Here is a 12,497-nt window from a genome sequence, read left to right on the forward strand (position 1 = left end):
ACAAACCCATATGTCCTTAATATGCCTACTTCGTGCCACACATAAAAAAACATTCTACCGATAAACAGTTGTGTCATACTGAATTATGACCCAACTTGTTTTGATACTCTAAGTATAACCTATATAAGGGGCTTGTGTCCAGGTTATGGATGACAAGCATGCACACGTGATAGACTCGGTGACGTCACCCTTCAGAGACTTTTAAAGGTAAAGTTTCACACATCTGTAGAATGAATGGGGTGAGGGTCAGCAAGTTCTGGGCAGTAACTGCTCAGAAGCATTCCCTAGCTGCACACCCCCACCCTTCCTACACCGTCTTTGCCTATCACTATGCCTTCACTTGAACTGGGTTATAACCTTGTACTCGATGCACTAATTAAGACCACTGTTATCACTGACTGCCTCTAAGAGGACTGACTAGTTATTTACTAGATAGGAGGAGTATGGGAAGGCTAAAGGGAGAGCAATGGAGAAGTATCAAGAGTTGACATGACCAGCATGCCTTGCACGTCCACCCGTTTATGCTATAGTGCTCTAAAGCCCACGGGGACCTTTTACGCTACACAAAACCACATAACAAATGCATGCAAACTATGCACATTAGTTTCAGCACGGATGCTGACCCCCCCCCCCCAGCACATTCTAACGCTGCAGCCATATCCCAAATAAAAATTCCTATTATCAGCTTATAGCCAGGGGTGCCATATAATGTAAAATCCCAGAATGCATTAGGATGTTAAATAAAATTACAGAACTGGAACACCGCGTCCTTAATGACAGGCTCATCTGGTCACCTTACTTACAGGATATATTTGGAGAATGTGCAATCGCTGCACACTACTGGAAGGCCTTTTAAACTGTTCTGCAACAGCTGGAGCGCTCAGCAGCGGTTACACATGGTTCAACGCATGCGCAGAGGCCGTTTAGCTTACAAAACTACAGGGGATGATTTCGGAATGGTTATATCTGTGGCAGCAACTCCCAACAGGATGTATAATACATCAGAGCAAAGATGTGGCAAGCATGGGAGAATTTACTCACCAGCAAACCACGCCCACGAAAGGCCAGTGCAACTGAAGCACGAGTTCACGGGCCTGCCACCACTCAGATATAAACACCTCTCCTCTCCGGCAGTACTGTCACTGGGAGGCCTGCCTTGGCTTCGTTTTTTGCCGACTTATTTATATAGGACGTTTTAAACAACGTTAAGCTGCATAATCAGTAAAACGGTACCAGATGTCCGAGTCCAACCACGACAGCAGAGAACATTGCAGGATCCCAGGAAGCCATTGCGTTTTCATAAACTACGCCTTGCGAGTCATTTCTCAAATTAACGGTGTACATGAAAAACGTCAGTGAGTGACTCCGGTGCGTATCGTGCAACAGTAACACCACATGTGCCAAGAGATCAGAGGAAACGATCGCAGGCGCTTGGACTGGGTGAGCCTTCAGGAAAATGGTCTATGTAAACAGATTCTGCAATCACTACAATGTTTACAAGCCATCAAAGCAGTGTGGGCTTCGACAACCACTTCACTCCACTTTTTACGAGTATTTTTCTACTACTTTCCGTAGTGACCACAAAGGACGTTTTTTTAAGTATTACTTGTCTCGATTTTTACACACTGTGTCTGGGGAGAGGCAACTCACAAAAAAATTGCCCAAAGAGGAATGGAGGACATATTAATCTGCCTCAAATACTGACTCCAATGCAGTCAATATTCAAAGTGATCATGTACTTCTTGTTGGAACCGATAGCCGCTAGTTGCAGGAACCCAGTCTATGAAGCATCCCACTAATTTGTCATTTGTGTGGCGCTTTCCACACCGCTCTTGGAGCTCCAAACCTTAAATTTTCGAACGGGTAATAAGCGCAGATTTATGTTTTACTCTAATCACCTGGATTTCCCCGTGCTTTTCTGCTAAACATACTACTGACCACTTAGCACAAAAATATGCGCCCGTCACTGGTATTTCCAGAACAAAGTTAATTTCGCATGGTTTAAAAAAATAAAAAAACATTTCACAAACTATCTGCCTTCAGAAAAAAAAAGTCGCAACTGTTTCAACACGCCTAACCCCGATCCCATTCAATTAGGCAGTGCCTTGCACACAACAACAACAAAAATGTTCAAAAGCCCGGGCCCTATTCTTTCTGTAAAACCCTTATTAAACTCAAGATTACGCCCCAAAGTAGGGCTGTACAGTGGAGGGTCGGTATGGTTCTGTATCATAAGAGGAGGACCCTCTGCGGCGACACTGAAAACATTGTCCCCCACCAAGAAGAGTTTTGTCAGCGGTACTTTTTTCTTCATCCTAAACTTGGCCATTTGAGTCTCTTCCCGCTGCACGTACATAAAAGAAAAAAACGCACTTCGTTACAGAAAGGGGAAATAGGTGAGCGCCTTGATGTCACCCCAATCCTCCTTAAAACTAACTACAAACACCGGCCCTTACGCCCCAGAGACCCCAGTGACGCACAAGAGTCAGCCGGGCAGAAACAAACTGCGCACGACAAAGAGACGCGAGAGAGAGGGGGCCGACAACGTGGAGCTCTTCCCACAAAAGACGAGAGTGTGGAGATGGGGCGGTAGGCGGGGGAGGTCCATCCTTCAATGTCAGGGCTTTCTCGGAGCTCAGCAGGCAGCGTGAGGCCAAACAAAGGGCCGGTCTGTGCCTCGCCATACGGGGACGCTTGCAGACAGCGGACCAGCTTTTGTTGCCCTGCGCCTCCCGACCAGGCTCTCACCAATATTTACCACTGTCAGGCACATGGCTTTACTCTCTGCTTCTGACCGGCAACCGATATTTAATACATGATCAACCCATTCGGCGAAACTACTCGTGTCTTGGTATGCTAAAGACATCAAGGCAGACAGGGAACAGTAAACACCAGGTTTAGTGGAAAAAACACACAGCATGGAAACAGGAAACATTCCAAATTCAGGATACTGTGTAAAGGAGGAACATGCAATATCAGACTGCAAAGTAAAATCTGTATCCTACTTTCGGAAAGTGGCGAACTTTCGGGTTACTGACGAAAAAGAAACGCAGCGTGAAATACATTTTAATGTGCTAAGTAAAATCTATGTATATCCCGCTTTCCAAAAGTGGCGAACTTTCAGATTACTTTATAAGAAGAAACGGGACACATAGCACATCATTTCAAAAGCTAATACTGTGTTCGTCACTTTTACAAATTGGAACATAGTATTTTTCTGCTTTAATGTAATTCTTTACTTGGAAATCCATTGACGGTTATTACTTTAACAGCATATCTCTCTCTCTCTCTCTCTATATATATATATATATATATAAGACACAAACTCGATTTTCAATAATATACATGAGTGAGCTATAAAAAAAAATGCAGCTGAAAGATAAAACACTTTACATGTAACTGACGCTGCTTTGTGTCCTGCGTTCAAAAACATCCACTGAATGCTGACATAGGCAGAGGCGCCATCGGTGCCCCGCAGCCAACTATCCGGTTACTTCCAACTTTACATACACACAACAGAACTTCGCTACAGGTCTCAAACGGTCCTTTTGGAAACCAGCCTGCTCATTGCAGCTTTAGTCAACCGGTTCGATCTATTTAAAACGATAAACGTTCACCAGGAATAATGCTGCTCGGACAGATCGTCAACACCGCGGGGAAAGAACACAAGCGGGCAGTCCCTGCCATTTTAAGAGCCCGGCCAGACTTACCGTCGTAGCAGAGAATGCCGATGTTGTTGTTCATCTTGTCCAGGTACTGGTAGTTCAACAGGTCCATCTTCATAAACAGCATTGATCGGGCGAGCAGAGAAGCCCAGCTCGTGTGCTTTCACCCGGAGGGGAAGAGCGGAAGGCGGCTAGAGACGAGCTCCGGGCTCGGTTCAGCACCCCGCAGCGAGAGGCCCGGCCTCGGACTGCAGGCACAGAAGTATCGCGCAAATAAACTTCTGCCAGCGACGGCGATGAAAAATCCTTCAAGGGTTTCAGGTAAAGGGGGCTGTGAAACAAATTTTGTTTATGTCGAGGGTACAAGTTACGAGGTTGCTAGAAGCCTTAAATCTGTTTTTCTTTTTTTAAATGTATTTTTTGTTTTTAAAAAAGCGAGCAAAGATTCGAGAGGACAAAGGCAGGGTAGTAGTCCTCGCAGCCCGCTGCAAGTTAACTGCTCTGACATGCAGGCTATGCTAGGTATGGCTCCTATGCGAGGCAGCTTCCTTTTGGGCGGGCGGGGCGGAGTGCGCCTGCGCGCTGTATCCCTGGAGCGCCTCAAATGTCAGGGATATTTTCTGCACAGGATCAGCCTCCCGGCTCAGTGTGTTTGAAAGGAAGAGAGGGCGGAGGGGGCGGGGAGCCGGTACAGAAGGGGCCATGTCAGAGCCTGACAGGAAGCAGCGCTGGCAGAGAAAGGCTGAGAAGCAGAAAAAAACAGGGAGGCCTCTCGCAGGCGGTGGGGCAGAAATCTGAAAGATAACTCTGTCAAAAACTTGGCTTCACCTCCCAGAAGAAACACGGGCCTTTTCCGATTAATGGGATTACAAAGAAAGTTCTCTCTTTTCTCTCACGTTCAGTTCCTTCGTTTTCAGATCTTTTTCCGACCCTGCAAACACCCGTCCACTTAAAGGAACAATGCACAACTTACAGTACACCACATGTTCTCCAAAAGTATGCACAGCTATATACACAAACGGCACGACTTGCAGCTATCGGCATTTCTGTCAGCTGGAAACTGCATTATTATTTTAACACATTTCTCTTTCTCACAATTATTCATTAAAAAATAAATATCCAGGAGCGGGACAATGTAAAACTTCTATCCACTGTTTTTACACTACTCTTTTCCAGCCAGTTCCCACTGTAAAAAAAAATAAAACTAGTTGAGTAGCTCTTTCTCACTGGATGCTCTAACTTTATAGCACACACACTGATGTTTCTACTATGTTCACTTCTGACTTTAGGAGTAAGTCAGTTACGTTCTATGCTGTCGTCAATATATTTTGTTGAGCATTTTTTCAAATTCTTCACAAATCGGGGAGGAAGGGGTGGTCAGATTATTGAGTATTTCATGGGGATCACAAACCTGCTTTTCTGCGTGGTCTAATTACAGAAGGAAGGCTTTTCACAAGCCACTAAATGACAAACATTGGCACAGCAAATACGCCTCACCTATGCACGAGCTATTGGCTTTGACAATTTTAGCCACGTTGTACACCAGTATGGCTACTGTTCAGCATGGGTAAAAGTTAGTAGCGTAGGTGGTGTGGGCTACATAGGAGTGGGGTAGATTCAGGTAAAGTGGAGTGGGGCAGATCAGTAGAGTGGACTGAGGTAGATTTGTAGTGGAGTGGAGTGGGCTAAATTTGAGTGGAGTAGATTGAAGTTGCATAAGGTATATTGGATTGGGGTAGGCTAGGTATGGCTCCTACATGAGTGAGGGTAGACTGGAGTAGAGTAGGGCAGATTGGAATGGATTTGGGTAGACTGCAGTTTAGTGGACTGTGGTAGATTGCAATTGAGTATGGTAGATTGTGTGGACTGGAGTGTGGTAGAATGGAATGGAGTAGGTACATTTGAGTGGAGTGGGTATATTGGAGTGGGGTAGATTGTGGCAGATTTGAGTGATGTAGATTGGAGTGAGGTGGGGTAGACTGGTAGATTGAAGTGAGGTAGACTGGAGTGAAGTGGAATAGAGTGGAACAGAGATTGGAGCGGAGTGGGATAGAGTGTAGAAAATTGATTTGTGGTAGACTGGAGTGGAGTGAAGTAGGTTGGGGTGGAGTGAGGTTGGATGGGGTGGAGTGGGGTAGATTGGGGTGGGTTTAAGTATGTGGGAGTGGAGTAAGTTAGATTGGAGTAGGGTAGATTGCAGTAGACTGGAGCAGAGTGGGGTAGACTGGAATGGAATGGGGTAGACTTGGTTACACTGAGTGGAGTGGGGTAGAGTGGAGTGGCATAGATTGGGGTAGAGTGGGGTGGATTGGGGCAGAGTAAAGTGGGATAGTTTGGAGTGGAGTAGATTGGAGTACAGTAGATTGGAGTAGATTGGAGTGGGGTAGCCTGTAGTGGAGTGGGTACAGTGGTTTAGATTGAGTGGAGTGGGTAGGGTGGAGTGGGGTAGACTGGGGTGGAGTAGAGTGGACTGAGGTGGAGTGGGTAGACTGGGGTGGAGAAGAGGAAATTGGAGTTTGGTAGATGGTAGTGGAGTGGATTGAGCTAGATTGGAATGGAATGGCTGAGGTAGATTGGAGCGGGGTAGATTGGGATGGAGTGGGGTGGACTGAGGTGTGGTATAGTGGATTACTGTAGATTGGAATGGAGCAGCTTGGGGTAGATTTGAGTGGAGTGGGGTAGGTTGGAGTGATGCAGACTAGAGTGAAATGGGGTAAATTGGAGTGGAGTGGGATGGAGTGGAGATTGGAGTGAAGTGGGGTAAGATTGTAGAAGATTGGATTGTGGTAAATTGGAGTGGAGTGTGGTGTGGTAGGCGGGGTGCAGTGGAGTACACTGGGGTAGATTGGATTGGAATGGAGTGGCTAGGGGTAGATTTGAGTGGAATAAATTGGAGGGGGGGAGATTGAGGCAGAATGGAGTGATGTAGTTTGGAGTGAAGTGGGGTAGACTGTGGAAGATTGGAGTGAAGTTTGGAAGATTAGATTGTGGTAGAGTGCAGTGGAGTGGGGTAGGTTGGAGTGGGGTAGGCAGGGGAGGAGTGGGGTAGATTGGGGTGGGGTGGTCTGAAGAATATGGGAGTGGAGTGAGGTAGATTGGAGTAGGGTAGATTGGAGTGGACTGGAATACATTAGACTAGAGTGCAGTAGATTGGAGGGAAGTGGGGTAGACTAAAGTGGAATGGGGAAGATTGAGTGGAGTGAGGTAGAGTGGAGCGGGGTAGATTGGAGTGGAGTTGAGTACATGGGGTAGAGTGGCGGAGAGTGGGGTGGAGTGGGGCAAAGTGGAGTGGGATAGCTTGGAGTACGGTAGATTGGAGTAGGACAGACTGGAGTAGAGTCGATTGGAGTGTACTGGGGTAGACTGTAGTGGAGTGGGTAAAGCGGGTTAGATTGAGTTAGATTGAGTGGAGGGGCAAGAATGGAGTGAGGTAGATTGGAGTGGAGTGGGTAGAGTGGAGTGGGGGGAGACTGGAGTTGGGTAGATAGCACTGAAGTAGACTGGGGTGGATTGGAATGGAGTGTCTAGGGGTAGACTGGGGTGGAGTGGATTGGTGTAGATTGGAGTAGACTGGAATGGGGAAGATTAGACTGGGCTAGATTGGAGTGGAGTGGGGGTAGGTTGAGGTGGTGTGGGGAGGTTGAAGTAAGGCAGATAGGGGTGGAGTGGATTACACTGGAGTGAAATGGGGGTAGGTTGGAGTGGAGTGGTGTAGACTGGGGTAGAGTGGAGCAGATTGGGTGGATTGCAGTGGGGTAAATTGGAGTGGAGTAGATTAGATTAGAGAGGAATGTGGTAGTTTTGAGTAGGATAGATTGGAGGGGATTAGACTGGGGTGAAGTGGAATGGGGTACATTGGGATAGACTGGAGTGGGGTAAACTGTATTAAGATTGAGTGGGGTAGACTAGAGTGGGATAGATCAGAGTGGAGTGGGGTGCAGTAGAATGAAGTGGGGTAGATAGGAGTGGAGTACACTGGAGTGGATTGGGGTAGATTGGAGTGGAATGGCGTAGAGTGGAGCGGGGTTGGGGTAGATTTTAGTGGAGTGGGTGTGGTGGAATGGAGGGGAGTAGAATGGCTTTGAATAGAATGGAGGGGTGTAGAGTGAAGTGAATATGGGGTGGGCAGAGGCAAAGGGAGTTGAGGGAGACTTGAGGGCTCGCAGGAGAGTAGTGGTAAAGGGAAATACAGTTAATTTAAGGGTTCAGGGCGGCTAGAGGTAAAGAGAGGTGGGTCTCAGGGTGGGTTGGAGTAAAGGGAGGTGAGGATGACTTGAGGTTTTAGTGGTGGGTAGGGTAAAGGTGATGGTGACTTGAGAGTTATGGGGTGGGAGGGGCAATAGAGTGTTTAAGGAGGGGGGGGCTTGCTTGAGTGGAAACAGCCTTTATCTTGCAGGCTTTACCATGTAGGTGACAGTGACTTTAGGGTTCACGGATGGGCAGAGGTAAAGGGGGTTGAATTTGACTTGAGAGTTCAGAGGTAAGTAGCGGTTAAGGGAGGAAAGAGTGACTTTAGTGTTTAGGGGTGGATAGAGGTAAAAGGAGGTAATGGTGATTTTAGGGGTGAATAGGTGTAAAGGCGAAAAACAAAACCTATTACTCTCCAACTTCTTGAGTATCAGGTTCATACGTTTTATTACTTGTAAAGTCTGATAAGTTTGACTGAATGATCTTTTAACGCCTAGAAAATTGAGAATCAATGTGGCAGCAAGTCTTGGCAAATTAAAACTCTATATTTTTAATTTTGAAAAGGTGGACTGTGTTTTGTCCACAATCTCTTACTAATTTTACAAAACTGCATTCCAATTACCATAAGGAGGTCTCTTTCTGTATCCCTTCCCCAGAAGCAAACAGTGGACGGTTGCTATCCAATTCAAGGAGTCCTTAAACACAACGTTCTTGAAAACATTATGCAGGACGTTCGAGAAGTTCAGTGACAAACACTGTATTTACAAGGTAAGATTAATCTGACAACCTCCGATTCATCCATCAATTTTATTGAAAGAGATGTTAAAGCAATTTTATATTCACTACAATAATTTAGGAAATTTGGTTTATCAGTATTACTGATCCAGGCAATAGATGTATTTTCTAAACTAAAAAAATCTAGTGTTCTTAATGTAGAGCATGAGCTTCCAATAGATATATCAGGTGCTTCACATGCATCAGATGTTTTTCACCTTTACCCTGTTATTGATTCATTGAGGCAGGTATTTTTAGACTGCTACTACTCCAGTTATGAAGAAAGACACTTCAGTTTATTGCAGACTATGAGCGGATTCTGCACTGAACCCCTGGAGGTAGTCTGCAATATACCGGGTGCTATCCCACAACACCTAGGTAGACTCATGCATTCAGTTTTTTTTATTCAGAATGTTATGATTGTTGACAGTCATCTTCCTTTGACAATAAAAGTCCACCAGGATCAGGTGATCACATCAGAGACATGGGTTGTAACAAAATCGAAAATATCTGCATAACATCTAGCAAAACAAACCCATAAGTGTGACTGATTATCCCATATTGCTACACAACCTTGAAGGTAAGTGACAGATCAGCCCCTTCACCCTTTAAAATTAGGCCGATAAAATAAAAATCCAAGAGTACAGAATCTCCAATGCCATTACTTTACCTGCTTTCCTAGTATGCTCCTCTAATAGACCTCAGTGGCTCCAATTTACATGAGCTATCACATTTCTGTCTGATCAGAAGATAATCTCTAAAGATCTATTCATCCAAGTTAATTAGTAGCATCACAGACCATGCCAAAACAATATATATATATATATATATTTTTAATGTAAATCTACTTGCCACAAAATGTTACTTTAAACCATTAGTCACTGCACGTTCAGAATCAGAAGTAAAGTACTCACAGCGTATCTACAGCCCAATCATCCAGGTATAAGCCAGAAGTACAAGAAGAGCAAGTCACACCCACTGGTAGCAAAATGTTTGTGAATCAGGCCCATAACGTTTAACACTCACAATTTTTTCCAAAACAAAGGGAAGAAAATCTTTACCTGTACACCTCAATGCCGGAGGCAGCTTGTCGTGGTCTAGCTGTCTGGATATTCAGACTCAAGATGAGAGAGGCCCACCTGGCATGGCCTACTGGGCTCTGCTAAGATTCCACTGCACCAGCGCAGCTTCCGAGTCCCCAAAACACATTTTATTACAAATTATTATTTTAAGGCTGCCAGAAAAGCAAATGCCTTAAAATTAAGAGTGGGCTTTCTTTTGAAAACACTTTAGGGGACATCGCGCCTCCCTTCTAGGCCCGATTCCGCGAACACAACAGTGTTTAAAGGGAAGGCTTCCTTTGAATGGTAATGCGGGGGTGGAGCTCTCACTATATTAACATGAAGCCTGTTTGTGGCTTTTCAGGACTCGGCAGACGCACGTTTTCTGTACTTCCTCCTCCCCTAGGATGTGGTTTGCTTTGCTTGCCATTCAGACAGCAGCCATAAACACTGCCGTTGTTTGACATAACACAAGATGAAACAATCGCTGCAGAAAAGAGGCAGCTGCACCAATAGAAAAACAAAGTAAGGCTCAAGCATCCCTTCATCAAAGCACACACATTCCACCGCGCAGAAGACATCTAAGGAGAATAAAGCAAGACCCACATGCAGCAGCATGCCTGCATCACACAATCCCTGGAAAGGCAGTGTGGAGGTGTACAGGAGAGCGCGACGTACCTACTGCCCACCGCGATTGTAAACCCATTACTAGGAATTTCACGCTTTAGACAAGCAGCCAAAGAGGAAATATGGAGTTTGAGTGCCAGTGACCGGCCATTGCCACTGGCTGACCAGTAAGGCCAACAAATCGCCTGACTGCAGAGCCCTACTTGGTCTTCCAGATGCAAAGTCTATATTTTGCCAAAAAGCTGGTTGATTGGTTTCAATTTTGAGATATGGCAGCATTGCTACTACGTAAGAGACCAAGTGAGAGGGCATAAGAGGGGGTATAAACACCGAACTCAAGTAACACTTTTAGATTCTAAGCTACTGGCTAATATTTGTACACCGCTCTACTGCATTTGTACAGAAGAACGAACACAAGGCGCCCAAACCGTGTCAGTGCTATGCATAAACCAAAAACCTAGCCAGTCACCAAACATCTGTAAACTTTAATCCACATGGCTTGCCACAGACATATAAGCGGATATTTGCCTGAAATCTATTAAGGGACACATTTTTCCGAGACACATGCACTTAGTGAATGAGGATACAATTTTCATAGAGATGGGCTTCAACTGACGAATCACTCCACGACAGGAGGGCAGTATGTAACCCGTTCTGGGATTTTAATTGACAACACATTGCTATGAGGTATGCTAGTTCAACTGAAGATACAAAAAATCTGTAAGTTCCAGAATGCACCGATTTATAAAATGAGTCCCTGCAGTGGACAAAGCCATGAGACAATTTAAAAGAAGTGCCACTAGGTTGATGCAGGCATTTCCACCAGTTTGTGTCTCCAAGGACGGGCTGCATTCACTTGTGCTGCTCGTTCTGTAATATCAATTGCACCGGTGCAACATTTTGCATCAGTGATCTCAGAGGGAACATGCCTTTATCTGTGTGGCGGCGCGGGCAAATAAGGAAATGTGTCTGCTCTTGCAATCTAAAATTGAGACTGGCACAGGGTCAAACTGACTCTCAAAACGTGCAACTAAACGTACATTGCTTAGGAAGTAGCACAGCTAGTGTGTTCTCCTTAGGGTGCCTTTTGCGAGGGATTTAGGGAGGTACCAGGAAAGCTCACGCATCCCCAAGCAGAAGATATAGTCGCACACTGCCGCAGTCTATGGGTTGAGTCTGCCTCCGTCATCAAAATTAGGTCAGCGGGTTTCTGTGTATGACAGAGTAGTGGTTCTAAACCTACTCTCACAGCTGTGCGGTCCCAAGTGGAAGCTCGAAATCACAGCTGCAGAGATAACATTGCATTTTTTTCCCCACATGGAGCATGGTCCCGGTATGAGTCATATTAATGTAATATGGTTTATGGTGTATCGCAACAGGTATAATAACTGCAGAAATGTGCACCCTTTATAAATTTGTTATTACACTCGTTCTTAACAATTTCAGCAACACTGCACTGTTTTCTACTGGCAATTATACCAGGCTTGCTACAGCAGTAGAAGAAAAACAAGCATTTGCAATGCAGTGGGTTTCGCGTTTGCTCGAGTTAGAGCTATTAGCATTGTAAATTCCTAAGTGGACTTTTCTTGTCACATAAATTGAAAAGGAAAAGTAAAACAGTTGACATAAGCGCACCGATTGAAAGTGCCACAGCCGCCATGAGCGCGAAGGAGAGACACAAAAGGAAAAAGAAGTTCACTCACAGTCAAGCGTATTGGCAAACTTGCAACTATCCATGTAACCGGGCCGATGGCCAAGGCGGTAACAGCACTTCCCTAAGGAGGGATGAACGTAAAGCATTTACCAATGATAACGAAGGATTTTTAGAAGGCAAGCCCCTGAACGAGTGATAGTGATGGGTGTGCAGTGGGTGTAGTTAAAAGCCCACAGATAGACTACAACAGGCCAGAGCGCTTGTACGATCAAGCTAAAAACCAGACCGTTATTGCATGGCACCTTAACCCCCTTCAAGTTAATTAACAGCATGCTACCTGTTAGCAGAAAATGGTTTGTCTTTATCCGTGTACTAGTTTAACTAACTTTAAGCCATAACGTTTTTTCACAGTTTTGAAATAAAGTCTATGTACATCCGCTCAAGTCGGCCACAGTGAACTAAGACATCAGGAAACACTTTTCGGTTGTAAGAACACTCAAGGCTTCACAGTGTTCAGGTGCAAGGTTT

At 45.3% G+C, this 12,497-nt stretch overlaps 1 protein-coding gene across 2 annotated transcripts in view; it reads right to left on the reverse strand.

The window, feature by feature from the left end:
- The window catches only part of VGLL4 (vestigial like family member 4), a 304,444-nt gene that overhangs the window by 116,059 nt on the left and 175,888 nt on the right, over nt 1-12,497 (reverse strand). Inside the window, exon 1 of one of the 2 annotated variants that reach the window (XM_069206658.1) lies at nt 3,711-4,242. The exons of the other annotated variant lie outside the window; for it this stretch is intronic. Within the exon in view, the coding sequence (XP_069062759.1) occupies nt 3,711-3,792 (82 nt within the window). The 5' untranslated portion in view covers nt 3,793-4,242. Of the gene's footprint in view, nt 1-3,710; nt 4,243-12,497 lie in introns of those variants that run through there. 2 annotated transcript variants of the gene reach the window in all.

The sequence above is a fragment of the Pleurodeles waltl genome, chromosome 9, assembly GCF_031143425.1.
Source record: "Pleurodeles waltl isolate 20211129_DDA chromosome 9, aPleWal1.hap1.20221129, whole genome shotgun sequence".
Taxonomy (NCBI): domain Eukaryota; kingdom Metazoa; phylum Chordata; class Amphibia; order Caudata; family Salamandridae; genus Pleurodeles; species Pleurodeles waltl.